The 25,381-nt window shown below is 38.5% G+C and overlaps 1 protein-coding gene across 1 annotated transcript in view; it reads right to left on the reverse strand.

Annotated features, from left to right (window-relative positions):
• Nucleotides 1-25,381, reverse strand: part of LRRC36 (leucine rich repeat containing 36) — a 55,135-nt gene that overhangs the window by 25,544 nt on the left and 4,210 nt on the right. The window contains exons 2-5 of the mRNA XM_004371493.1: nt 17,826-17,953; nt 13,426-13,618; nt 12,515-12,611; nt 4,321-4,409 (exon numbers count right to left, since the gene is read on the reverse strand). Of these exons, the coding sequence (XP_004371550.1) occupies nt 4,321-4,409; nt 12,515-12,611; nt 13,426-13,618; nt 17,826-17,953 (507 nt within the window). The remainder of the gene's footprint in view (nt 1-4,320; nt 4,410-12,514; nt 12,612-13,425; nt 13,619-17,825; nt 17,954-25,381) is intronic.

The following is a 25,381-nucleotide window of genomic DNA, read 5'->3' on the forward strand; positions in this document are numbered from 1 at the left end:
TGAGCCTGCTTATGTTAAACCAAAAACCTCATGGGATTTGGTTCCTTGGTTTGGAGGTTTAGGGTCATGGTTTCATAGGACATCTCAGTTATCTGGCCTAATAACATGTTTAGTGCTTCTGTTCTACCTCCTAGTTCATTGATTAGTGCCTGGGGTCTTAAAAGCTTGCAAGTGGCCATCCAAGGCACAACAATTGGTCTCTATTTACCTGGAGCAAGAGAGGAAGAGGGAGAGTCAGGAATAGGAGGAGGATATGGAATGTGTGGCTAATTGCTTCCAAGAACAACTGCCACCTTTGCCATGAGACCAGAAGAAATGGATGGTGCCCAGCTACCATTATTGAACATTTTTTCAAGGATTCTATAGCAGAATATTGATCAAGAGGGGGAAAATTCAGAACAGAATTTCAAATTCTCATGGACTCCAAACTTTCTGGAGCCATGGAGGCCGGATGAACCCCTGAAACTACTACCATGAGATAATCTTTAAACCTTAAGCCAAAAATATCCCCTGAAGTCCTCTTAAAACCAAACAATAGTTTGAGAAACAATAGTTTAGCTAGTAAAAAAATGTCTGCCTTGAGCATTATGCTTTTTTAAGAACTATCTATATGGGATCAGATTGATAACTCGTAACTGCCCCCTTGCCATTGAGTTGATTCCGTCTCATAGTGACCCTATAGGACAGAGTAGAACTGCCCCATAGGGTTTCCAAGGAGTGCCTGGTGGATTTTAACTGCTGACTTTTTGGTTAGCAGCCAAACTCTTAACCACTACAACACCAGGGTTTCTAAACTGACAACAGCAACTCAAAAGATTAGATAGGAACTTTAGGGGGCAGTGAGTTTATGTAAACGGAGGAGGAACAGCTCAGAAAAGGAGGGTGAGAATGGTTGCACAACTGGAAGAATGTATTCAACGTCACTGAATTGTACATGTAGAAACTGTTGAATTGGTGTATGTTTTATTGTGTATATTCTCAACAATAAAAAAATAAATAAAATTTTAAAAGAAGATATATTCAGTCTATGAAAAGATTTTTTTTTAAAGCAGATTATTACTGCAAAAGAACTGTTATCTCTTTACACTTTTAAAATACTTTTTATAACTGCCATCAAACAAAAACACAAAATTAAAGAGTCTCACACTGCCTGTGGACCTCTGAGATGTATCCTTGAACTAGGGGCCAGAGTCCTGAGTTTGAAGAACACTAATCTGCATCATTCATTTGACATTTAGATATATAATGGCTACAACTGTGTTACTTTGCTCTTTCATGTTTGTCCCCTTTTCCTAATGATGCTGTAAGTGCTTCTGGGAATGCCTGCATTTTCTATTTACAGAGTAATGTACAAGAAGATAAATTATGTGGGTGTGCAAAAAAAGGGAAAAATCTTTTTTTTTGGTTAGGGAATCAAAATAGGTTTCACTCAAAGGATAGACTGTGAGCTGGGTTATAAGGATTTTGATTGAAGCATTCCAATCAGAAGCAATAGCATTAGTTCAGGGACAGAGGAGGGAGAAAGGAGAGCCTACTGGTGGAGGCCCTGGTGGTGCAATGGTTAAGAGCTCAGCTGCTAACCAAAAAGTCAGCAGTTCGAATCCACCAGCTGCTCCTTGGAAACCCTATGGGGCAGTTCTACTCTGTCCTGTAGGGTCACTATGAGTTAGAACTGAATCGACAGTAGTGGGTTTGGTTTTTGACTTATCTGTGGAGGAGTGAGTGGCTTGGTTTGGAGCATTGGGCATGTGTAATTGAGAAAACAGGAGATGAGGGTTCAGATTAGGCTGAAGAGATGAATTGTGGTCAGAACTCGGGGGCACCTTGTATGTCAGGTGAAGGAGTCTAGACTTAATTTTGTAGGCGAGTGAGAGCCGTGGAAGTTTTTGAGCAGGCAAGCACAATTAATTATCACAGTGGTGTTTTAAGAGCATTAATCTGGCAGCAAAGTACAAAATGAATTGAAGGAAGAAGAGACTGGAGGCAGCATTGTGTAATGTTTAAGAGGGCTTTGATGGCAGATGGACTAGAGTTTGCATCCCAGCTCTGCCATGTATTGTGTAACTAGGGCAAGTTATTTCACCTCTTTGGGTTTCAGTTTCCTTACCTGTAAAACAAGTATAATTTATCACTACCTTCAAGGTTGTTGTGAGGATTAAATGAAATAATGAAGAGTGCTGGGCCCAGAGTTTATACTCAGTAAATAATAGCAATTAAGCCAGCCTCTTAAGAGGCTATTAGGAAATGGAAAGGAAAGCTGTCAATTGTGGATCATGCTACACAATATGAACATTCAGCTGGGCTTCAAAGGAGGAGCAGCATCAAATCCCAATCTCATCCTGAGCCCAGGTAATGGGGCAGTGGTAGTAACACTGATGGAAAGAAACCCTAGGAGCTATTTAGGGCTGGTTCATTTGTTTTTTGTTTTGTTGGCATGTTTAGCTTGAAGGGCTAGAAAGTTATACAGTCGGGAGTCCGAGTGTATGTTACCAGTTAGTCAACAGAAATGGGGGGGCTGGTGCAGAGAAAGACTGGTGTAGGTTGTCAAACCTGGACCAACATATTTAAGAGTCATCTATAGGCAGGAAACAAATGAAACTGTGGAAATAGATGAGATCAATATGGGGCAAAGAGTAGAGAAAAAATAGGAGAACCTGCAGACATAACCTAGATATGCTTATCTGAGGAGTCTGGGAAAAGAGAGAGGAAACTTTGAAAGAGTTAAAGATCACATGGTTAGGGTTAGGGGGAGAATCCAAGATAGCGGAGTTTCCCTGCCCATTCTAAATGACTGGTGAGAAAGAATTATTTTGAACTGAGCTAGTGAGAGCTGTTCTCCAGAAGGTTTTCTCCTAACCTGTGGTATGACCATTAATATGGCATAACTACTTTAATCATATTGGATTACCAAGAGTGCTTACAGGCAACATTCCCCAGGGATCTCGCACAAATACAATTTTTAGTAGAAAGCAAAGCTTGTTAACCTTTCAAAGTGGCAAAATAGATTTTTATATATATATATTAAAAAAAAAAATCCAAGCAACAGCTGGAGCTTCCAAGGACCTTTACAAATGGCCATCTGTCTGGTAAAGCAGTTTGTTCTCAGTCGAGATAGCACACTTTAAAACATTTTAGCTCATGGAGTGAATCTTTGCGTGTGCTAATGACATAAGGTGACATAAATGAAGTCTAATTCAGCTCATACAAAAAGAGGTAGTCAAATTATGCTTCAATGTATCTTTCTCTGTCTAGAAATGGATGTATCAGTGCTTGTACCTATAAAAAAGATTGGAAGGATATATACCAAAATATTAACTGTGATTCTCTTTAGGGGGTGGGATTATGATTAAAATCTTGTTCTTCATGCTTTTTAGTATTTTCTAAATTTCTTATGATAAAATTGCATCAACTTTGAAACAAAAAATTCTATGTAAAGTGAAATAAAGCAATCCACGCTCCCATGACTTACATACACTAAGACTTCCGAGAAAGGAAAATAAAAATCACACCTGACTCTTGCTAATTTTATCATGAAACACTATGACAATGACTTGTCAATAAATGTCCATATAGATAGATAAGAAGTCAGGAAAATAAAATGCTACATGTTATAATAAACTGAAAACACTTAATGTCTAAACTATATATTCAATCTATTAAAGTTACTGCTGGGATTTTAGAGATTGATTTTTAGAGTCTGCATATAATTCAGTAGATCCTTCAAAGGGAGAGAGGCCTTGAGACAGAAGAAAGTTTTCTCAAGTAAAAGGTCATCTGATTTATCTGATAGGAGAGTGTCAGGTTAACCCACAAGAGTACATTGGAGGCCAGCTTTTCTGGTGGAAAGCTTTCTCTTAGCCTATGGCACGACCATTAATGTGGCATAACCACTTTAACCATATTGGATTACCAACAGTGCTTACAGGCAATACTCCCCAGGAATATAGCCCAAACACAGGAGAGATTCTGTAACTGCAAAGGTTTTGGTGGGGAAGCCTAGAAGACCTAGGGTGTGAACTACATAAAAAGAGATGAAACACAAGCTTCAGGCTAATAAATGAATCAATCACCTTAGCAAGACTAAGAGGCACATACAGACAGGCAATGTCATTCTCAAGGTATGCTAATGATGTAAAGAGATATCAACAAAACTGAACTAAGTACAGTTTGTGCTTTGTGAAAAATACAATCAGTAAATCTGTGCTTGCTTCAAATCTATGTTATTTCTCAACTGTTTTGTCTTTATCTTACCCAAGATTGGCCACGAAGCTGAAACAACTAATGTTTTAATTATTTTATGATCATGGAGAGGAAACTTACCAGTTTCAATCCTGCTATCAGCATCAGAAATAACTTTTGATGCAGCCCTCTCATCTGTCACACAGTTTTTCATTGTCTTCTCCCTAGAGCTGTCACATAATTTATTTAATAAATAAATAATTTAGTAAACTTATTTATGTAACACTCAAAAGAAGGTTTCTGAAATCACCAGTAAATGCTATTTAGAAAACATTAATTCATGGTGCTCAGATTTTTTTCAAATGTTCTAGAATATATTCATTTAACTGTATTTCACAAGTATTTGTCCTAATTGAGAAATACTGGGAATCATGAAAGAACGAAGGACACTATCATTTAGCCTTAAAGTATGAAAGCCAGAAAATTCAAATCTTAAGACACTGTTTTCTTGATACAGACTTAAGTCTAAATGCTTAAGGGAGTAAGATATTTTCTTATGAAATGAAAAACTCACAATTAGGACACAGAAAGGAAGATGTTGCTGCCAAGAATTATAGTAGAGACGACGGTAGCCATTAGTTAGAAAAACTGACCACAAAGGCAAGCATTTGCACTTGACTGATGTAGGTACCTTGGGAAGCACAGTAAGTACAGGAAGCCTAATCTATGTGCCAGGCACTTTACATCCACCATTTCATTTAATCATAAACCACCCCACCTCCCTTAGCTATTATCTCCATTTACAAGTGAGGGAACTGGGAATCAGGAAAGTTAAAAAAAAAAAACAAAAAAAACACCCTCCCCCAAAGTCAGAGAGCTTGTAAGATATTAGTGTTAATACTGGGTCTGTGAGTAAACCTCTGGTTTTGTAATCACTGGCAGTCTGCTTCCGTAAAGATTAAAGCCTTGGAAACCCTATGGGGCAGTTCTACTCTGCCCTACAGAGCCTATATGAGTCAGAACTGACTCCACGGCAACGGGTTTAGCTTTTTTTGTTTTGTTTTGTTTTGTTTTAGTAATCACCATATATAGTAACCCATGTCTGTCAGTTTGTTGTACTGTAGGGGCTTGCGTGTTGCTGTGATGCTGGAAGCTATGCCACCGGTATTCAAATACCAGCAGGGTCATCCATGACAGACAGATTTCAGCTGAGCTTCCAGACTAAGACTACGAAGAAGGACCTGGCAGTATACTTCTGAAAAGAAATAGCCAGTGAAAACGTTATGAATAGCAGTGGAACACTGTCTGATATAGTGCCAGAAGATGAGCCCCTCACGTTGGAAGGCATTCAAAATACGACTGGGGAAGAGCTGCCTTCTCAAAGTTGAAAACCAAACCAAACCAAACCAAACCCATTGCCATCAAGTTGATTCCGACTCATAGCAACCCTATAGGACAGAGTAGAACTGCCCCACAGGGTTTCCAAGGAGCATCTGGTGGATTCAAACTGCTGACCTTTTGGTTAGCAGCCATAGCTCTTAACCACTATGCCACCAGGGTTTCCTCTCAAAGTAGAGTCGACCTTAATGACGTGGATGGAGTCAAGCTTTCGGGACCTTCATTTGCTGAGGTGGCACGACTCAAAATGAGAAGAAACAGCTGCAAACATCCATTAATAATCGGAAGGTGGAATGTATGAAGAGTGAATCTCAGCAAATCGGAAATTGTCAAAAATGAAATGGAACACATAAAGATGGATATCCTAGGCATTATTGAGCTGAAATGTACCAGTATTGGCCATTTTGAATCGGGCAATCATATGGTCTACTATGCTGGGAATGACAACTTGAAGAGGAATGGCATAGCATTCATCATCAAAAAGACCATCTCAGTCTATCCTGAAGTACAACACTGTCGGTGATAGGATAATATCCATACATCTACAAGGAAGACCAGTTAATACGACCATTACTCCAGTTTACACACCAACCACTAAGTCCAAAGATGAAGAAACTGAAGATTTTTACCAACTTCTGCAGTCTAAAATTGATCGAACATGCAATCAGATTGCATTGATAGTTACTGGTGATTGGAATGAGAAAACTGGAAACAAAGAAGAGGATCAGTAGTCAGAAAATGTGGCCTTGGTGACAGAAACGATGCCAGAGATCACATGACAGAATTTTGCAAAGCCAACGAATTCATTGCAAATACCTTTTCTCAACAACATAAATAGTGACTATATACGTGGACCTCTCCAGATGGAATACACAGGAATCAAATTGACTGTGTCTGTGGAAAGAGACTATGGAAAAGCTCAACATCATCAGTCAGAACAAGGTCAGGGGCCAGCTGCAGAACAGACCATCAATTCCTCATATGCAAGTTCAAGTTGAAGCTGAAGAAAATTAGAACAAGTCCACGAGAGCCAAAGTACAACCTTGAGTATATCCCATCTGAATTCAGAGACCATCTCAAGAATAGATTTGACTCATTGAACACTAATGACTGAAGAGCAGAAGAGTTGTGGAATGACATCAAGGACATCATAGATGAAGAAAGCAAGAGGTCATTAAAAAGACAGGAAAGAAAGAAAAGACCAAAATGGATGTCAGAAGAAACTCTGAAACTTGCCTTTGAACATCAAGTAGCTAAAGCAAACAGCAGAAATGAGCTGAATGGAAGATTTCAAAAAGTGGCTCAAGAAGACAAAGTATTATAATGACATGTGCAAAGACCTGGAGTTAGAAAACCAAAAGGGAAGAACACGCTCAGCATTTCCCAAGCTGAAAGAACTGAAAAAAAAAATCAAGCCTCTGAGGGTTGTGGGGACCATGGTCTCGGGGAACATCTAGTTCAATTGGCATAACATAGTTTATAAAGAAAATGTTCTACATTCTACCTTGGTGAGTAGCGTCTGGGGTCTTAAAAGCCTGTGAACAGCCATCTAAGATACTCTACTGGTCTCACCCCTTCGGAGCAAGGGAGAATGAAGAAAAGAAGATACAAGGGAAAGATTAGTCCAAAGGACTAATGGACCACAACTACTACGGCCTCCACCAGACCGAGTCCAGTACAACTAGGGGGTGCCTGGCTACCACCACTTACTGCTCTGACAGGGATCACAATAGAGGGTCCCACACAGAGCTGGAGAAAAATGTAGAACAAAACTATAACTCACAAAGAAAGACCAGCTTACTGGCCTGACAGAGACTGGAGAAATCACGAGAGTATAGCCCCCACACACCCTTTTAGCTCAGTAATGAAGTCACTCCTGAGGTTCACCCTTCAGCCAAAGATTAGACAGCCCTATGAAACAAAACAAGACTAAAGGGGTACACCAGCCCAGGGGCAAGGACTAGCAGGCAGGAGGGGACAGGAAAGCTGGTAATAGGGAACCCAAGATCCAGAAAGGAGGGTGTTGACGTGTTGTGGAGTTGTTAACCAATGTCATAAAACAATATGTGTACTGTTTAATGAGAACCTAGTTTGTTCTGTAAACCTTCATTTAAAGTACAATTTAAAAAATTCAAGTCTCAACCTCAAATATTGAAGGATTTTACAGGGAAAATATTAAATGATGCAGGAAGCATTAAAAGAAGATAGAAGGAATACACAGAGTCACCATACCAAAAAGAACTGGTCAATGTTCAACCATTTCAGGAGGTAGCATAAGATCAGGAACCTATGGTACTGAAGGAAGAGGTCCAAGCTGCACTGAAGGCACTGGAGAAAAACAAGGCTCCAGGAATTGATGGAATACCGTGGAGATGTTTCAACAAGTTGGATACAGCACTGGAAGCACTCACTCACCTATGCCAAGAAATTTGGAAGACAGCTACCTGGCCAACTGACTGGAAGAGAGCCATATTTATGCCTATTCCAAAGAAAGATGATCCAACAGAATGCAGAAATTATTGAACAATATCATCAATATCACACACAAGTAAAAGTTTGCTGAAGATCATTCAAAAGCGGCTCCAGTAGTTTGACATGGAAATGCCAGAAATTCAAGCCAGATTCAGAAGAGGACATGGAACCAGGGATATCGTTGCTGATGTCAGATGGATCCTGGCTGAAAGCAGAGAATACCAGAAAAATGTTTACCTGTGTTTTATTGACTATGCAAAGGCATTCGACTGTGTGGATCATAACTATGGATAACATTGCCAACAATGGGAATTCCAGAACACTTAATTGTGCTCATGAGGAACCTGTACATAGACCAAGAGGCAGTCATTCAAACAGAACAAGGGGATACTGAGTGGTTTAAAGTCAGGAAAGGTGTGTGTCAGGGTTGTATTCTTTCACCGTACTTACTCCATCTGTATGCTGAGCAAATAATCTGAGAAGCTGGACTATATGAAGAAGAACGGGGCATCAGGATTGGAGGAAGATTCATTAACAACCTGCATTATGCAGATGACACAACCTTGCTTGATGAAAGTGAAGAGGACTTGAAGCACTTACTGATGAAGATCAAAGACTACAGCCTTCAGCATGGATTACGTCTCAACATAAAGAAAACAAAAATCCTCATAATTGGACCAATAAGCAACATCATGATAAATGGAGAAAAGACTGAAGTTGTCAAGGATTTCATTTTACTTGGATCCACAATCAGTACCCATGGAAGCAGCAGTCAAGAAATCAAAAGATGCATTGCATTGGGCAAATCTGCTGCAAAAGACCTCTTTAAAGTGTTAAAAAGCAAAGATGTCACCTTGAAGACTAAAGTGTGTCTGACCCAAACCATGGTGTTTTCAATCGCCTCATATGCATGTGAAAGCTGGACAATGAATAAGGAAGACCGAAGAAGAATTGATGCCTTTGAATTATGGTGTTGGCAAAGATATTGAATATACTGCCAAAAGAATGAACAAATCTGTCTTGGAAGAAGTACAGCCAGAATGCTCCCTAGAAGCAAGGATGGCGAGACTACATCTCACACACTTTGGACATGTTATCAGCAGGGATCAGTCCCTGGAGAAGGACATCATGCCTGGTAAAGTAGAGGGTCAGCAACAAAGCGGAAGACCCTCAACAATATGGATTGACAGAGTGGCTGCAACAATGGGCTCAAGCGTAACAACAATTGTGAGGATGGCTCAGGACCAGGCAGTGTTTCATTCTATCGTACATGAGGTTGCTGAGTCAGAACTGACTTGATGGCACCTAACATCAACATATAGTAACTAGGGAGCCCTGGTGCAGTAGTTAAGCGCTCAGCTGCTAACCAAAAGTTAGTTTGAACCCACCAACTGCTCCGCGAGGGAAAGATGTGGCAGTCTGCTTCTGTAAAGACTTATAGCCTTGGAAACCCTTTGGGGCCGTTCTACTTTGTCCTATAGGGTTGCTATGATTTGGAATTGACTCACCGGCAACAGGTTTTTTTATATGGCCACCAAATAGAAAAAAGATGGAGCTAATAATCTGCTTTGCTAGAAGGTTTTTTTAGTTATACATTAATTCACCTCTGTATTTCTATAATAAACACCGTACCCTCAATGCATTTAAAATAGGAATTAGTTTATAAAATACACATACAAATAAATTTTTAGAAACATTCAATTTTTGTCTATAGCAAGAAACACCTGTTGATAATCATCTAAAATGGAGAAGTAACCCAAATATTCACCAACCAATGAATAGTTAATTGTGGCACATCCATACAATAGAATATTACTCAGCAATGAAATGGAAGAAACTCCTGATACATGCAACAACACAGATGACTTTCAAAAGTATTATGCTAAATGAAAGGAGCCAGACACAAAACATTGCACACTGTATTATTCTATTTATATGCCACTCTGGAAAAGGCAAAACTATAAGAAATCAGATCAATGGTTGCCAGAAGCTGGGGGCAGAGAGAGGAGACTGACTGCAAAGGGTCCTGAGGGAACTTTTTGGGGTGATAAGGATATTTTAGATTTTGATTGTGGAGGTTTACTTGCCAAAACTCATAGAACTGCACACCTTAAAAGGGTGAATTTTGCTCTTTGTAAATTAACCTCAATAAACGTGATTTTTTAAAAATAGGGAACTAAGGATGATCTCTGAAGGCTACACTATAAAACACATAATGGATCAGAGCAGAGATAAGCAATATTGCTGGAAAAGAGAAGGATCCCAGGCCAAAAAGCATTGACTTCACTCATTCATGCAACATATTATTTCTTACCCCCTTCTGTGTGCCAGTCACTGTTCTAGGTACTAGGGATACTGCAATAGACAAGCTAGACAAAGTCCTTGCTCTCATGGACTAGTGAGGAGGTGAAAGCCATAAACAAGTAAACAAATAAAAAAAACTCATTCTGGAGAAGAATAATGTTGTGGGGATATGTTCATGATATCTTGTGAATTTAAAAATGGTATTTATAGGAAGCAAATTACTGTAAAATAAATATTGACTATATATATACACGTCTTATGCTGCTATCACAAAAATATCACAATTGGATGACTTTAACAAACAGAAATTTATTTTCTCACAGTTTAGGAGGCTAGAAGTCCGAATTCAGAGCTCCAGCTATAGGAGAAGGCTTTCTCTATCGGCTCTGGAGGAAATTCCTTGTCTCTTCAGCTTCTGCTTCCTGGTTCCTTGGAGATCTCCATGTGTCTTGGCATCTATCTTACCCCATCTCTCTCTCTCTGCTCGTTTGTTTAATCTCTTTTTATGTCTCAAAAGAGATTGACTCGAGATCTACCCTACACTAATCCTTCCTCATTAACATACAAAGACAACCCATTCCCAAACGGGATTATAACCACAGGCACACAAGTTAGGATTTACATCGTATATTTTGGGGGGACATGATTCAATTCATAACAACATACATATACCTAAGACTAAAAGGATATTTGCCATAATATAAGAATGTTTATTTCTGGGTGGTAGGATTATGAGTTACTTATTTTATTCTTTGTGTTTTTTCAGTACTTTTCAAATTCTCAACAATAAGCATTTATTGCTTTTTTTATTAAAATATTTTATTGTGTTTTCAGTGAAAGCATGTATTACTTTGTCATCAGAAAAGAAAATATTAATGATACATCTACACGAGTCTATAGGTATGTAGATATCTGGAAGAATGTACACCAAACGGTAGTAGGATGGATATGAGGTGATTTTTGCTTTCTTCTCTGTATTTTTCTGCATTATTTAAATAGCTTATAATGGACTTTTATCTATTTTTCAAAAATAAAGTCACTGTTACAGATTGAATTGTGTCCCCCAAAAATTTGTATGTCAGTGGCTAGTCCATGATTCCCAGTATTGTGTGATTGTCCACCATTTTGTCATCTGATATGATTTTCCTGTGTGTTGTAAATCCTAACTCTATTATGTTAATAAGGTAGGATTAGCAGCGGTTATGTTAATGAGTCAGGACTCAATTTACAAGATTAGGTTGTGTCTTAAACTGATCTCTTTTGAGATATAAAAGAGAAAAGCGAGCAGAGAGCCGGGGGCGGGGGCAGGGGGTGAGGGCGGTGGGCAGGGGGCGGGGGCGCGCACCTCATACCACCAAGAAAGCAGCTCCAGGAGCAGAGTGCACTCTTTGGACCCGAGGTTCCGGTGCTGAGAAGCTCCTAGTCCAGGAGAAGATTGATGACAAGGACCTTCCTCCAGAGCCGACAGAGAGAGAAGGCCTTCCCCTGGAGCTGACACCCTGGATTTGGACTTCTAGCCTATTAGACTGTGAGAGAATAAATTTCTCTTTGTTAAAGCCATCCGCTTGTGGTATTTCTGTTACAGCAGCCCTAGATAATTAAGACAGTCACTTTTTTAAAAAAGTATAGGTTTTTGAGTACTTTATTTTGATAGGATTTAACAACCCAAAATGGAAAAATCAGATACTTCAGAGGCTCACGTTCTGTTTGCTTTGTACAGAAATGCTTCCTTTCTCTTCCTTTAACATTAAACACGTTATTTTTTGCTAACAACCTTGCTAATGGTAATGAAATCCTCCTAATTCAATAGGAAAAGACCATGTACTGATTGATAAGTCTACCAAGATAGGATTGGTAAGCCTTTATGAGTATGATAAATCATTCCATAATATCCTCTATCTATAAACTTTGAACGACAACTTTAAGGAATTTATAGCAATTACATCCAAAGCAGAACCAATAGTTCAAGAAAGCAGGAATGTACCCACAGAGGGCCAGATTCTCATCCCAGGTGAATCTCAGTATGCTAGATAGGTACTTTTATTCCTGATCTGATGATTCTTACAACTTGTGGAGAGTTGTGGAAAGTTAAGCAGAAATTTACTATTCCCTATGTCTAGAATCAAACCAAAAAAAAAAAAAAAAAAATTCCGAATCTTACCTTTTTTCCACCTCTAAGAGAAAATTTTCACTGTTGCCCAACTGACTAAAGTGCAGCTTGGCAACTTTTCTCTCACTGTCCCGTACAGTTCGGTCATCTGGAGGCAAAAACCAAGGTCTGAGCATGCTTTTTGTGGGTTTTTTTTTGGAGTAAACAGTAGTGGGTCAGAAAGTCATATTCATCCACTAAAAACTAAAGACCAGTCTTCTTTCGTTAGAGACAGGTCACAAAATAATGCTATTATGTTGTCACCGGAGCAAGCAGTAACTCAGGGAGACTACAAGGGATGCCATAGCAACAACTGCCACAGAGGTGTAACTACTTCAGGAAAGTAGAGCCTGGCCAGCAAACAACCCAAACGGGCCTAATGTTAAGGCTGAAAGTTAACACCATTTTCTAAAAGGGTTTACTTAGCTTCCCTTTATTACCACTGGGACAATAACTTTCCCAGGAGAATGTAAAATAGAATTTTGTATCAATAAGAAATGTATATTCAACAATAAAATTATAAAGTAATATAGACCAGCTCATTTGAAGGAATATTTATTGTTTCTTGCCAACTAAGCCCCAAAGAGTTATATTAGTTTTCTATTGCTAATACAGTTACAAAGTTGGGGCACCTGGAAAAATAAATCTCAACCTGGAAGCATTTGTGTTTGGGAGGAGGTGCTTTGGCGAAAGGTCAGTTGAAGAAAACTAAGCTGGAAGTAACTGATAAGATCATAGGATATCATTTAATAAACAAAAAAGGATTTATTTGCCATACATCCTGCCAGCATAGAACGGTTACATAAATACTGACTAATAAATATACTCTGCCAGTGCACACTCTGGGTCAACATCCAAAAAGTTAGGAGGCAGCTGATTTAAGTAAGATTCTGGGAGCAAGGAGCAGGGGAGGAGTGTCTCACCTAGTTTCTCCAGAGTTTGTAGCGTGTATACAGCAAAGAGCCTATAATCGGTATCTTTCCTGACAACAGGATTGAGTCTCAAATCTAGTTCTTTGAGAAAGGGTAAAGGCTGTAGGCGGGACACCTCCACTAATGAAGGAATGTTGTTATAATATAAATTCAGGTCTTGGAGTGAATGTAAATACTGGATGCCCTGCAAGGAAAACACTAAATTAAAAAACTGCACATTGGTAAAGACCAGAACTCTCACAGATAAAGGTGGAAATATATCTATTACTTTCCATCCTTAAACATGTAACCCAAGTTGCCCATGTCCTGTGAGATAAGCCGGGTTGGAACTCACATTCAGTTGCCTAGGCATAAAAACATTGCAGCCCACGGGTGTTCTAAATTTTAAATAATTCACATATATGATACATTTCCTCCTTTACAAAATCTGGTATTCAAATATCTGACACAATTCCCTACTTCTCTTGCTCCCCCATGCAATCCTTCCCAGTGGTAGACAGGCCAAGGACTCTTTTGCACTTCTCTCATCCTTGCCCCTAATCACTATCCTGACCCCATAGCACCTCAATTTACTATATGAAGAGAGGTAGGAAGAACAGCTGGTTCTGAGGAAAAAGGAAAAGGTTTTAAAAAATTGTGTGTATGCAAAATGTAACAATCTTTGTTGGTTACCAGGGATGGGAGGGGTTGGGGGAAATACTAAATAGGCAATAGATAAGTGGTATCTTGGGTGAAGGGTGAGACAGTACACAATACAGGGGAAACTAGCACAACTCGTACAAGCAAAGGTCATGGAAGCCCCTTAGACACATCCAAACTCCCTGAGGGACTGAACTACTGGGCGGAGGGCTGTGGGGACCATGGTCTCGGGGAACATCTAGCTCAATTGGCACAACACAGCTTATAAAGTCAATGTTCTACATTCTACCTTGGTGAGTAGTGTCTGGGGTCTTAAAAGCCTTGTGAGCGGCCATCTAAGATACTCCACTGGTCTCATCCCTTCGGGAGCAAGGGAGAATGAAGAGAACAGGATACAAGGAAAAGATTAGTCTGAAGGACTAATGGACCACAGCTACCAAAGCCTCCACCGGACTGAGTCCAGTACAGCTAGATGGTGCCTCGCTACCACCACTGACTGCTCTGACCAGGATCACAACAGAGGGTTCTGGACAGAGCTGGAGAAGGATGTAGAACATAATTCTAACTCACAAAAAAAGACCAGATTTACTGCCCTAAAGGAGACTGGAGAAACCCCGAGAGTATGGCCCCCAGACACCCTTTTAGCTCAGTGGTGAAGTTATCTCCGAGGTTCACCGTTCAGCCTGGGAGTGGACAGCCCCGTAAAACCAAATGAGACTAATGAGGTACAGGAGTCCAGTGACAAGGGCCAGAAGGCAGAAGGGGACAAGGAAGCTGGTGATAGGGAACCCAAGGTTGGGTAAGGATATTGTTGATGTGCTGTGAGATTGTTAACCATTATCATAGGGCAACATTTGTAGTAACTGTTAAATGAGAAACTATTTTATTCTGTAAGCCTTCATCTTAAGTGAGAACAACAGCACAATTGGAAGAGCATAGTCAATGTCACTGAACTGTGCATGTAGAAATTTTTGAAATGGTGTATCTTTGGCTATGTGTATTTTCACCAAAAAAAAAAAAGGTTGAGAAGTTAGAGGGTTGACATGTTGTGGGGTTGTTAACCAATGTCATAAAACAATATGTGTACTACTGTTTCATGAGAAACTATTTGTTCCATAAGCCTTCACCTGAAGTACAATTAAAAAATTAAAAAAAATTGTGTGTATGTGTCCTTAAATCTCACCGCTTCACTCATAAGGTCAATGGACTCTTTAGGAAAACAAAACAATGGTATCTCCAAGCCCTCCCTCCTGGACCAGTTTGGAACCCCATCTTGACCTTGTTTCACCCTTCAAAGTGACTGCTGTCATGCAAGGTCCCCATCCTCAGATCAGTTCTCTTTGGTAGAAATGCTCTTCCTTATTCAGATCTCTTTCTGTGGATTAAACAATCCTGCCCCTCTACTTAACTGGAAATAGTCTAATCAGGACTGAAAAACTCAAGAGGGAAAGCCAAAATTTCCTCCTCTGCTAAAACCTGTGATTGAAATTTTGCTTTTGTCCAACTCTAAGTTTCAGGACAATTGCAAAATACATACATATCTATCTAACCACAGACTTTTTATTAGTAGAAATACCATAAGAGGAACGCCATCTTTGAAGATTAGTTCAGAAAGATAAAATTTTCCATCAAGTATTTATAAAATAATGTCTTTATTCTCCTCATTTAAAATTACCATTTTCTCATTGCAGGAAATTTAGAAAACTCAAAGATATTTACAAAACATTTCCAAATAGAACCCTGTTTTACATTTTGATGCATTTCTTTCTAGCTCTTTTCATTTCCATTAACTTCTATATTGTTAAAGGGTCAGTGGTTAGGATTCATTATCAGTGCTTTTAGGCCCACTCTCAGGGCAGAAGACCATTAGGAATGCCTCTAAATGTGTCTAATGCCCCAGCTCAAGTAATCCTTTAATTTCTCTCACTGTAAAAGTCAAGGGATCGATTTCTGTCCTCTTCTCACTCTTCCCACTTGACATGAATTCATGCATTTCCCAAAGTTACAGTAGCAATAATCACAAAACAACCCCCCACCCCCTGGGGAAAATTAAGCAAAGTGATTCAGAGCTGCTACAGAGTATGTGCAGATAAATCATAGATGCAAAAAAAGTAGGAAACTAACACATTTATGGGGTGCTTCCTATGTGCCAAGCACTGTACTAGGAGTCTTAGATATTGTTATATTTGGTTGATTATGTTAATTTGATTAGTCTTCACAATAGTTTTTCACCCAATTTACAGAAGAGAAAAGAAAGGGAGTATAAGAACAAATTACAGTAATGTTCGCTTAATATTTAGCCTGAAAAAGAACAACAAACAAACAAATACTGGTTTTTTGTTTTTGTTTTTTTTTCCCTAGGAGGAAGAGGAGATGGTAGTCTTCAAAACAACGAAAAATTTCCAGGTTAGGGGATGGTGGAGCAGAGAACAGTGCAGGAAAGTAGGAGGGAGCAAGCCTGAGCAGAATACAGTGTGAGGATTAGCTGATACACAGCAAGAGCTTGATAAACATAAATGCGCATACACAGATGAAAAGAGGAGATCTAAACAACTCTAAACTAATACTTTCTAAGACTGATGGGCCAAATACAAATGGCTGCTAAAAAATAGTCTAAAGACCTAGTTCAACTTGGAGTCACTGTTTTTAGAGTCTCCTATGAGTTGGAATCGACTCGATGGCAATGGGTTTGGAGTTTTCTTTTTTTTTCTTTTAAGTAAGTCCCAGTTGGAGGTTTGATCTTGCTTGGGTTTCCTCTTTTGAGGCCCTTAGTTTTGGACCTTACGATGGAGTCTGATTTGTTTTGTTGAACAAGTGTCCTCGAAGAAATTCAAAATTGACGGAATAATCCAGGAGATTAACTAATCCTGGATAGCATCTGTGACTTTTCCACCTTGAGTCTTGCAGAGAAAGTCTTCGCCAAGACAGTTACAAAGCTGAGGCAAAATGGGAACACCTGGAAGAAGCAGCCTTTGAGGTTCTACTACAAAGAAAAAAAGTTCCAACTGTGTGTGCGCATTTATGTTTATCAAGCTCTTGCAGTATGTCAGCTAATCCTCACACTCTATTCAGCTCAGGCCTGCTCCCTCCTACTTTCCTGCACTGCTCTCTGCTCCACCATCCCCTAACCTGGTAATTTTTGTTTTGAAGACCACCATTTCCTCCTCATTCTAGAAAAAAAACACAGTAACACCTAGATCAGCATCTCCATGAATACCCCATGTACCACCAGCATCCAAATCACCTGGTTATGTCCTGAGCCCACACCAGACCTAAAAAATCAGAATCTCTCTCAGGGTAGTGTCTAAGAATCTGTACTTTTACAAACAGTCCTCATAATTCTTACATACAATTTGTACTACTGCCCTAGGCAGTACAAAGGAATTGAGTACAAAAGGAATTTTTTCCCAATATTTTATAACACAAATTTTCAAACATGAGGCAAAGTTGAAAGAATTTTACAGTGAATAATAAAATTTAGTTTGGAAGCACTTAAAGGGAAAATTCTATATTCGCCAAGATGACATTATCTAGCTCTTAGGCAGCCCTGGTGGCACAGTGGTTAAGAGCTATGGCTGCAAACCAAAAGGCTGGCAGTTCAAATCTACTAGCTGCTCCTTGGAAACTCTATACAGCAGTTCTATTCTGTCCAATAGGGTTGCTATGAGTCAGTTTGAAGGCAACGGGTTTATTTCTTCCCATCAAAAAAATAAATTAAGCTGACCTGGCTGGTCACAGAATATAGAACTTACCTTTAGGCTAGTGATCAAATTCCTTGATAAATCTAAGGATCGGAGGTTTTTAAAGTTTTTGAAGGCATCACCAATGGTATGGATTTTTCCAGCATAAGATCCCTGCAATGAAAGAGACTCCACCAGTTCTGAAAAGAGATCATCAGTAGATACATTATGATCTCTGCTTGAATAAACAGCAGAGTCAGTGAAAATAAGCCTTCTTTCCTCCCATATCCCATCTGTGAAAGGCCCTATATCCAAGGCTCATAAGAGTAGATCAGATGTAGCAAAATTCTCTAGAAGTTCTCAAAACAATATTAATTCTCCAAAAGTTCTCAAAAATAAATTCAGCAACGCCAGTGCTAGGATTTAGCCCTATAGATAATACTCACAAAATTTTGCAAATATAATATATGCCACAAAGATGTCAACTGCAGAAGTGTTTTGGGATAGCAAAAAAAAAAAGGAAACTGTCAAAGGGTCCGTCCATAGAAGAGTAGTAGAAGACAGTCTAAATAACAGTACATTGATACAATGCTCAGTGTACTAGAATTGTGACCTTGTACAAGTGACTTAACCTCTTTGTACATCAATTCTCTCATCTGTAAAATGGGAACAATAACAGTACTTACCTCAAGGTGTTGTAAGGATTAAATGAATATTGAGCAAATGAATACAGAATGTGATTCAATTTATTTAAATACCCAGAATAGGCAAATCGATAGAGACAGAAAGCAGTTAGTAGTTGCTGGGGGCTGGTGGGAAGGTGTAATGGGGAATGACTGCCTAATGGGTACAGGGTTTACTTTTGGCGTGATGAAAATGTTCTGGAATTAGATAGTGGTGAGGATGGCACAACATTGTGAATGTACTAAATGCCACTGAATTGTGTGCTTTAAAATGGTGAATTTTATAGTATGCGAATTATATCTCAAAAAAAAAAAAAAAACTTTCCTGACTTTGAGGGCAGTGTAGTGATAGACCTGTGGTATGCAATGATCTAATACCCTGAGAGTCTGCTACCATATAACAAAAGCAAAGGGCAATTATGATTCTCATCAGTGACCTGCTGCATCTCATGTCTCTCACTTCCATCTATTTTGAAGAGCAGACACTAATATTTTTAAAGGGAACCAGAATTACCATTCAAGTAATAAACTGCCTACAGACATCCTTTCATGATTCATATGAAGTGCAGGTCTTAAGAGATTATGCATTTGGTTCAGTGTTTATTAAAGAAAGAGAAGACAAATAGATAAGAGAATAAATCAAATGTTGGACATCATAAATGCCAAGACAACAGAATAATCTTCCAATATTAATATATAGGCTACATAACCCCACTAGGCAAAAGCATGTTTTATTAAGGAAAGCAACAAAGCAAGCAATCGTTCTATAGAAAACCATTTATAGCTCATATGGAAATTGAATTCATAATCTTTAATAAAGCCTGTTTATACTGACATTAGAGTTTCAAATAAATAAAACTAAAAAAAAAGAAGAATGCTTCAGGAGTCAACTTAAAAAGGCTCCTATAGTCAAAGTTGGGACAATAGTTACATAGATTGGAATACTTCAAACATATTTAAATATATGAGTTTATAATGATATTGAGAAAATAAAACAACCCTCCTTGATCACCTTTGGAGGATGCTGAGAAAATAACTCATTATTCTGAAAACTGATATATAAAGTGAAAAACATCAAGCATTTATCCTGCCTTTCTTATACAAATCTACCTCAGGGTAATAAAATAGTTGATGAGGGGAACTTTCTCTTTATAGAAATATTTCAGCAAATAAAGAAGAATGAAAGGTAGAATAAGAAAACTACCATTTTTAATCCCTGATGAATTAACGGACCTAGACAATCATATTCAACAGCTGATAATATCACAAAAAGAAGCAACATGAGACATTGTATACTTTCTGATGTAAGTACACACCATCACATATGAAGTGCCCCCCTAAAAAAAAAAAAATCAAACCTGAATTCAATCAAGCCTCACCTAATTACTAATTTATAGGAAATACAGGAAAAGTGGGGGTGGATGTTAAACAAAATTTTAGGAAAGCAATCAGCAAAATCCATATTGCAGTAAACTATGCAAATGACCCAGTGTTATGGATTGAATTATGTCCACCAAAAATATGTGTTGTCAACTTGTACAAGGAAAGGTCATGGAAGCTCCATAGACACATCTAAACTCCCTGAGGGACTGAACTGCTGGGCGGAGGGCTGTAGGGACCATGGTCTCAGGGAACATCTAGCTCAATTGGCATAACACAGTTTATAAAGACAATGTTCTACGTTCTACCTTTCTGAGTAGCGTCTGGGGTCTTAAATGCCTGTGAGCAGCCATCTAAGATACTCCACTGGTCTCACACCTTTGGGAGCAAGGGAGAATGAAGAGAACAGGATACAAGGAAAAGATTAGTCCAAAGGACTAATGCACCACAGCTACCAAGGCCTCCACCAGACTGAGTCCAGTACAGCTAGATGGTGCCCGGCTACCACCACTGACTACTCTGACCGGAATACAACAGAGGGTTCTGGACAGAGCTGAGCTGGGTTCTGGACAGAGCTGGAGAAGGATGTAGAACAAAATTCTAACACACACAAAAAAGACCAGATTTACTGGCTTGAAAGACTGAAGAAACCTCGAGAGTATGGCCCCCAGACACCCATTTAGCTCAGTGGTGAAGTCACTTCCGAGGTTCACCGTTCAGCCGGGGACTGGACCCCATAAAACAAAACGGGACTAATGAGGCACAGCAGTCCAGGGACAAGGACCAGAAGGCAGAAGGGGACAGGAAAGCTGGTGACAGGGAACCCAAGTTTGAGTAAGGACAGTGTTGACATGTAGTGGGGTTGTTAACCATTGACATTGGGCAACATGTATACTGTTTAATGAGAAACTATTTTGTTCTGTAAACCTTCATCTAAAGTGCGAATAGCAGCACAACTGGAAGAACGTGATCGATGTCACTGAATTGTGTATGTAGAAGTTTTTGAAATGGTATATCTTTGGCTATGTATATTTTCACCAAAAAAAAAAAAAAAAAGGTCAAGAAGGGAGAGGGTTGACATGTCATTGGGTTGTTAACCAATGTCATAAAACAGTATGTGTACTGACTGTTTAATGAGAAACTATTTGTTCTGTAAACCTTCATCTAAGGTACAATAAAATATATATATATGTGTGTTATAAATCCTAACCCTTATGCCTGTGGTTATAATCTCATCTGGGAATGGGCTGTCTTTGTATGTTGAGGCAGGATTACTGTAGGGTATATCTTGAGTTAATCTCTTTTGAGATATAAAAGAGATTAAAGAAGCAAGCAGAGCAGAGACAGGGGAAGAGAGATGCCAAACCACATGAAGACAGCCCAGGAGCAGAAGGTCAGAAGAGACAAGGACTTTCCTCCAGAGCTGACAGAGAGAGAAAGCCTTCCCCTAGAGCCAGCACCCTGAATTCAGACTTCAAGCCTCCTAAGCTATAAGAAAATAAATTTCTGTTTGTTAAAGCCATCCACTTGTGGTATTTATGTTACAGCAGCACTAGACAACTAAGACACTCAGTTTCTTCAAAAACAATAGAAAATGCAAGGGGAAAAAGAAGGGGGAACCTGTAGATCAAAGAGACTTAAGACTTATATCAACAAATTGCAACGTATGCAATGGACCTTATTTGGATCATGATTTTAAAAAAGAAAAAATTTATACAGTAATTGGGGGAATGGGAACATTGGTTAGATATCTGATGAAATTAAGATATTAAATATTTTTAGGTTTTACATGTGAATTTTAAAGGGAGTTCTTATCTTTTGAAGATATATACTGAAATATTTGTGGATGAAATCATATACCTGAGATCTGGTTTAAAATAAACAGTGCAGGGGGTGAGGGTGGGTAGATGGTAGGTGGGGTACAGATAAAAGAAGACTAGACACAAATTGATGACAACAGTTGAAGTAGGGTGATGGGAGTTCATTACTTGGTTATCTCTGCTCTTGTATATATTTGAAAATTGACATAAAAAATTATAAAACAAGTAGTATATGCTATATATGCAGAGAATATTTCTGGAAAGCTTTCCCGGATATTGGTAATAGTGATTGCCTTTATGAAGGGGAACTGGGCCTATGGGACATGGAGAGGGTCAAGACCTACTTTTTACTGTACAGCTATTATATTACCCATATAATTAATTAAATTATTTTTTAAAAGTAAAAAAAAGAGCATACATAGTTACAGATTTTTCCCTGTCTAACTTATGATTATTACCAGTCTACAAACATACTCTAGTGTATCTTGTCTTAGAAAACCTGTTCTTGACCCCACATCAAGAACTTTCCACTTCTCTACTCTCCTTTATAGCCAAAGCTCTCAGCAAAGGTATCCACCCTCACTATCTCTTCACCCTCACATATCATTCCCTTTTCATCCCACACCAGTCTGGCTTCACTGGGTCACCAACGATTTCCATTTGCCAAATCTAACAGACACTTCTCTGCATTTAACTGGCTCAGCCTGTCAATAGCATTTAGCCCAGCTGACATTACTTCCCTGATGCACTACCCTTTGCCCCAACTTCTCCTCTGAGATCCAGACTCATATATTCAATTGCCAGCTAAGTATCTCCCACCCAGATGTCTAATGGGCATTTTAAATTTAACATGCTCAAAACAGATATTTTGAATCCCCCTGCCCAAACCTGTTTTTCTCCCCATCTTCACTTTCCATCTCTTTCAATAAATGGCAACCCCATCCACCCAGCAATAGCTTAAGCCAAGACTGTTTAAGTGTTATCTTTGAATCTGTCCTTTCCTCATCTTCCACATCCGATTCTCTTGTAAATCCCATCCCTTCTACCCCCTAAAGTACACTTTGACTCTGTCTACTTCTTTTCTTCTCCACTGTCACTCTCCTAGTCCAAGTTATCATTCAGTATCTCTTTCCTGGACTACTATAATAGGCTTCTAATGTGTAAGAGTTATATTTTTTAAATGGGTATCCAATCAAGTCATACAGCTGCTTAAAATGCTCCAATGGAAATTGACAAGGTGATTCTAAAATTCTTAGGAGAGAATAAAGGGCCAAGCATAGTCCAGACAATTCTGAAGAAGGAGGAAAAAGGTAAATGAAGGAAAAGCACTGACTTTATCAGTTATCAAGATTTACTGTCAAGCTATAGTAATTATAAAAGTACAATACTGGTGCAGGAATAGACAAATAGAATAATAGTAAACTAGAGAGCCTAGAAACAAACCCATGTATATAAGGGAAGTTGGTATATAACAGAGATAACATTACAAATACGTTCTGGGAAAACGGGCTATAGGTATGAAAAAAAAGGATTATATCTTATCGCATATCATATATTTTAAAACTCAAGACAGATTAGACTTAATGTGAAAAACGCAACTGCAAAATTTTTAGAAAAAATACATAAGCACATCTCTATTACATCAGTATAGCAAAGCACTTTTTAAACAAGACATAAAAAGCACAAATCATAAGGAAAAAAAAACTTGACTACCTTAAGTTGAAATTTCCTGTATGATAAAATATAATATAAACATTTATTGGAATTTATATAAGATAAATACAACAAAGAAAACAAATAAAAAATATCCACCATGGTTATCCCTTTGGACATTAAAAAAAAATAACATTTGTTACACAGTCAGAAAATTCTAATAGTATAGAAAAGTACAGAATAAAAGTGAAAGACTTTCTCCTCAGTCTATATCTCCCTGAAGGTGACCACTGTAATTTGTAACAGAAGATTTTTATAATGCATAGATCGGTAAGTTCATTTAATTAAAAAAATCCATGTTTTAATCAACAACAGAAAAAGCAAGGAAAAAAATCAAACACATGGAAACTGAACAACACCTTGCTCAAAAACTACTGGGTTACTGAAGAAATTAAGGATGGAATAAAGAAATTCATAGAATCAAACGAGAATGAAAACACATCCTACCAGAACATTTGGGACACAGCAAAAGCAGTGCTCAGAGGTCAGTTTACAGCAATACTGAACACATCCAAAAAGAAGAAAGGGCCGTAATCAAAACATTAACCCTACAACTGGAACAAGTAGAAAGAGAGCAGCAAACGAAGCCCTCAGGCGCCACAAGAAAGGAAATAATAAGAATTAGAGCGGAATTAAATGAAATAGAGAATAGAAAATCAATTGAAAGAGTTAACAAGACCAAAAGCTCGTTCTTTGAAAAGATCAACAAAATTGATAAACCACTGGCCACACTGACAAAAGAAAAACAGGAGAGGAAGCACATAACCCGTATAAGAAATGAGATGGGTGATATCACAACAGACCCAACCGAAATTAAAATGAATCATAACAGAATACTATGAAAAATTGTACTGTAACAAATTTGAAAATCTAGAGGAAATGGACAAATTTCTACGAACTCACTACCTACCTAAACTAACACAAACAGAGGTAGAACAACTAAATAAACCTATAACAAAACAGATTGAAAAGGTAATTTAAAAACTCCCAACAAAAAAAAGCCCTGGCCCGGATGGCTTCACTGTAGAATTCAACCAAGCTTTCAGAGAAGAGTTAACACCACTACTACTAAAGGTATTTCAGAGCATAAAAAAGGATGGAATACTCCCAAACTCATTCTATGAAGCCAGCATAACACTGATACCAAAACCAGGTAAAAACACCCATGAACATTGATGCAAAAAACCTCAACAAAATTCTAGCCAATAGAATCCAGCAACATATCAAAAAAATAATTCACCATGATCAAGCGGGATTCATACCAGGTATGTAGGGATGGTTCAACATCAGAAAAACAATCAATGTAATGGATCACATAAATAAAACAAAAGACAAGCACCGCATGATCTTATCAATAGATACAGAAAAGGCATTTGACAAAGTCCAACACCCATTCATGATAAAAACTCTCAACAAAATAGGAGTAGAAAGGAAATTCTTCAATATAATTAAGGGTATTTATACAAAGCCAACAGCCAACATCATCCTAAATGGAGAGACTTTGAAAGCATTCCCCTTGGAAACGGGAACCAGACAAGGATGCCCTTTATCACCACTCCTATTCAACATTGTGCTGGAGGTCCTAGCCAGAGCAATTAGGCTAGAAAAAGAACCCATCCAGATTGGTCAGGAAGAAGTAAAAGTATCTCTATTTGCAGATGATATGATCTTATACACAGTAAACCCCAAAGAATCCACAAGAAAACTACTGGAACTAATAGAAGATTTCAGCAGAGTATCAGGATACAAGATAAAGATACAAAAATCAGTAGGATTCCTCTACACCAACAAAGAGAACTTCTAAGAGGAAATCACCAAATCAATACCATTTACAATAGCCCCCAAGAAGATAAAATGCTTAGGAATAAATCTAACCAGAGACATAAAAGATCTATACAATGAAAACTACAAGACACTACTGCAAGAAACCAAAAGAGACTGCATAAGTGGAAAAACATACCTTGCTCATGGATAGGTAGACTCAACATTATGAAAATGTCAATTCTACCCAAAGCGATCTACAGATACAATG

The sequence above is a fragment of the Trichechus manatus genome, unplaced genomic scaffold, assembly GCF_000243295.1.
Source record: "Trichechus manatus latirostris isolate Lorelei unplaced genomic scaffold, TriManLat1.0 scaffold00014, whole genome shotgun sequence".
NCBI classification, from domain to species: Eukaryota; Metazoa; Chordata; class Mammalia; order Sirenia; family Trichechidae; genus Trichechus; species Trichechus manatus.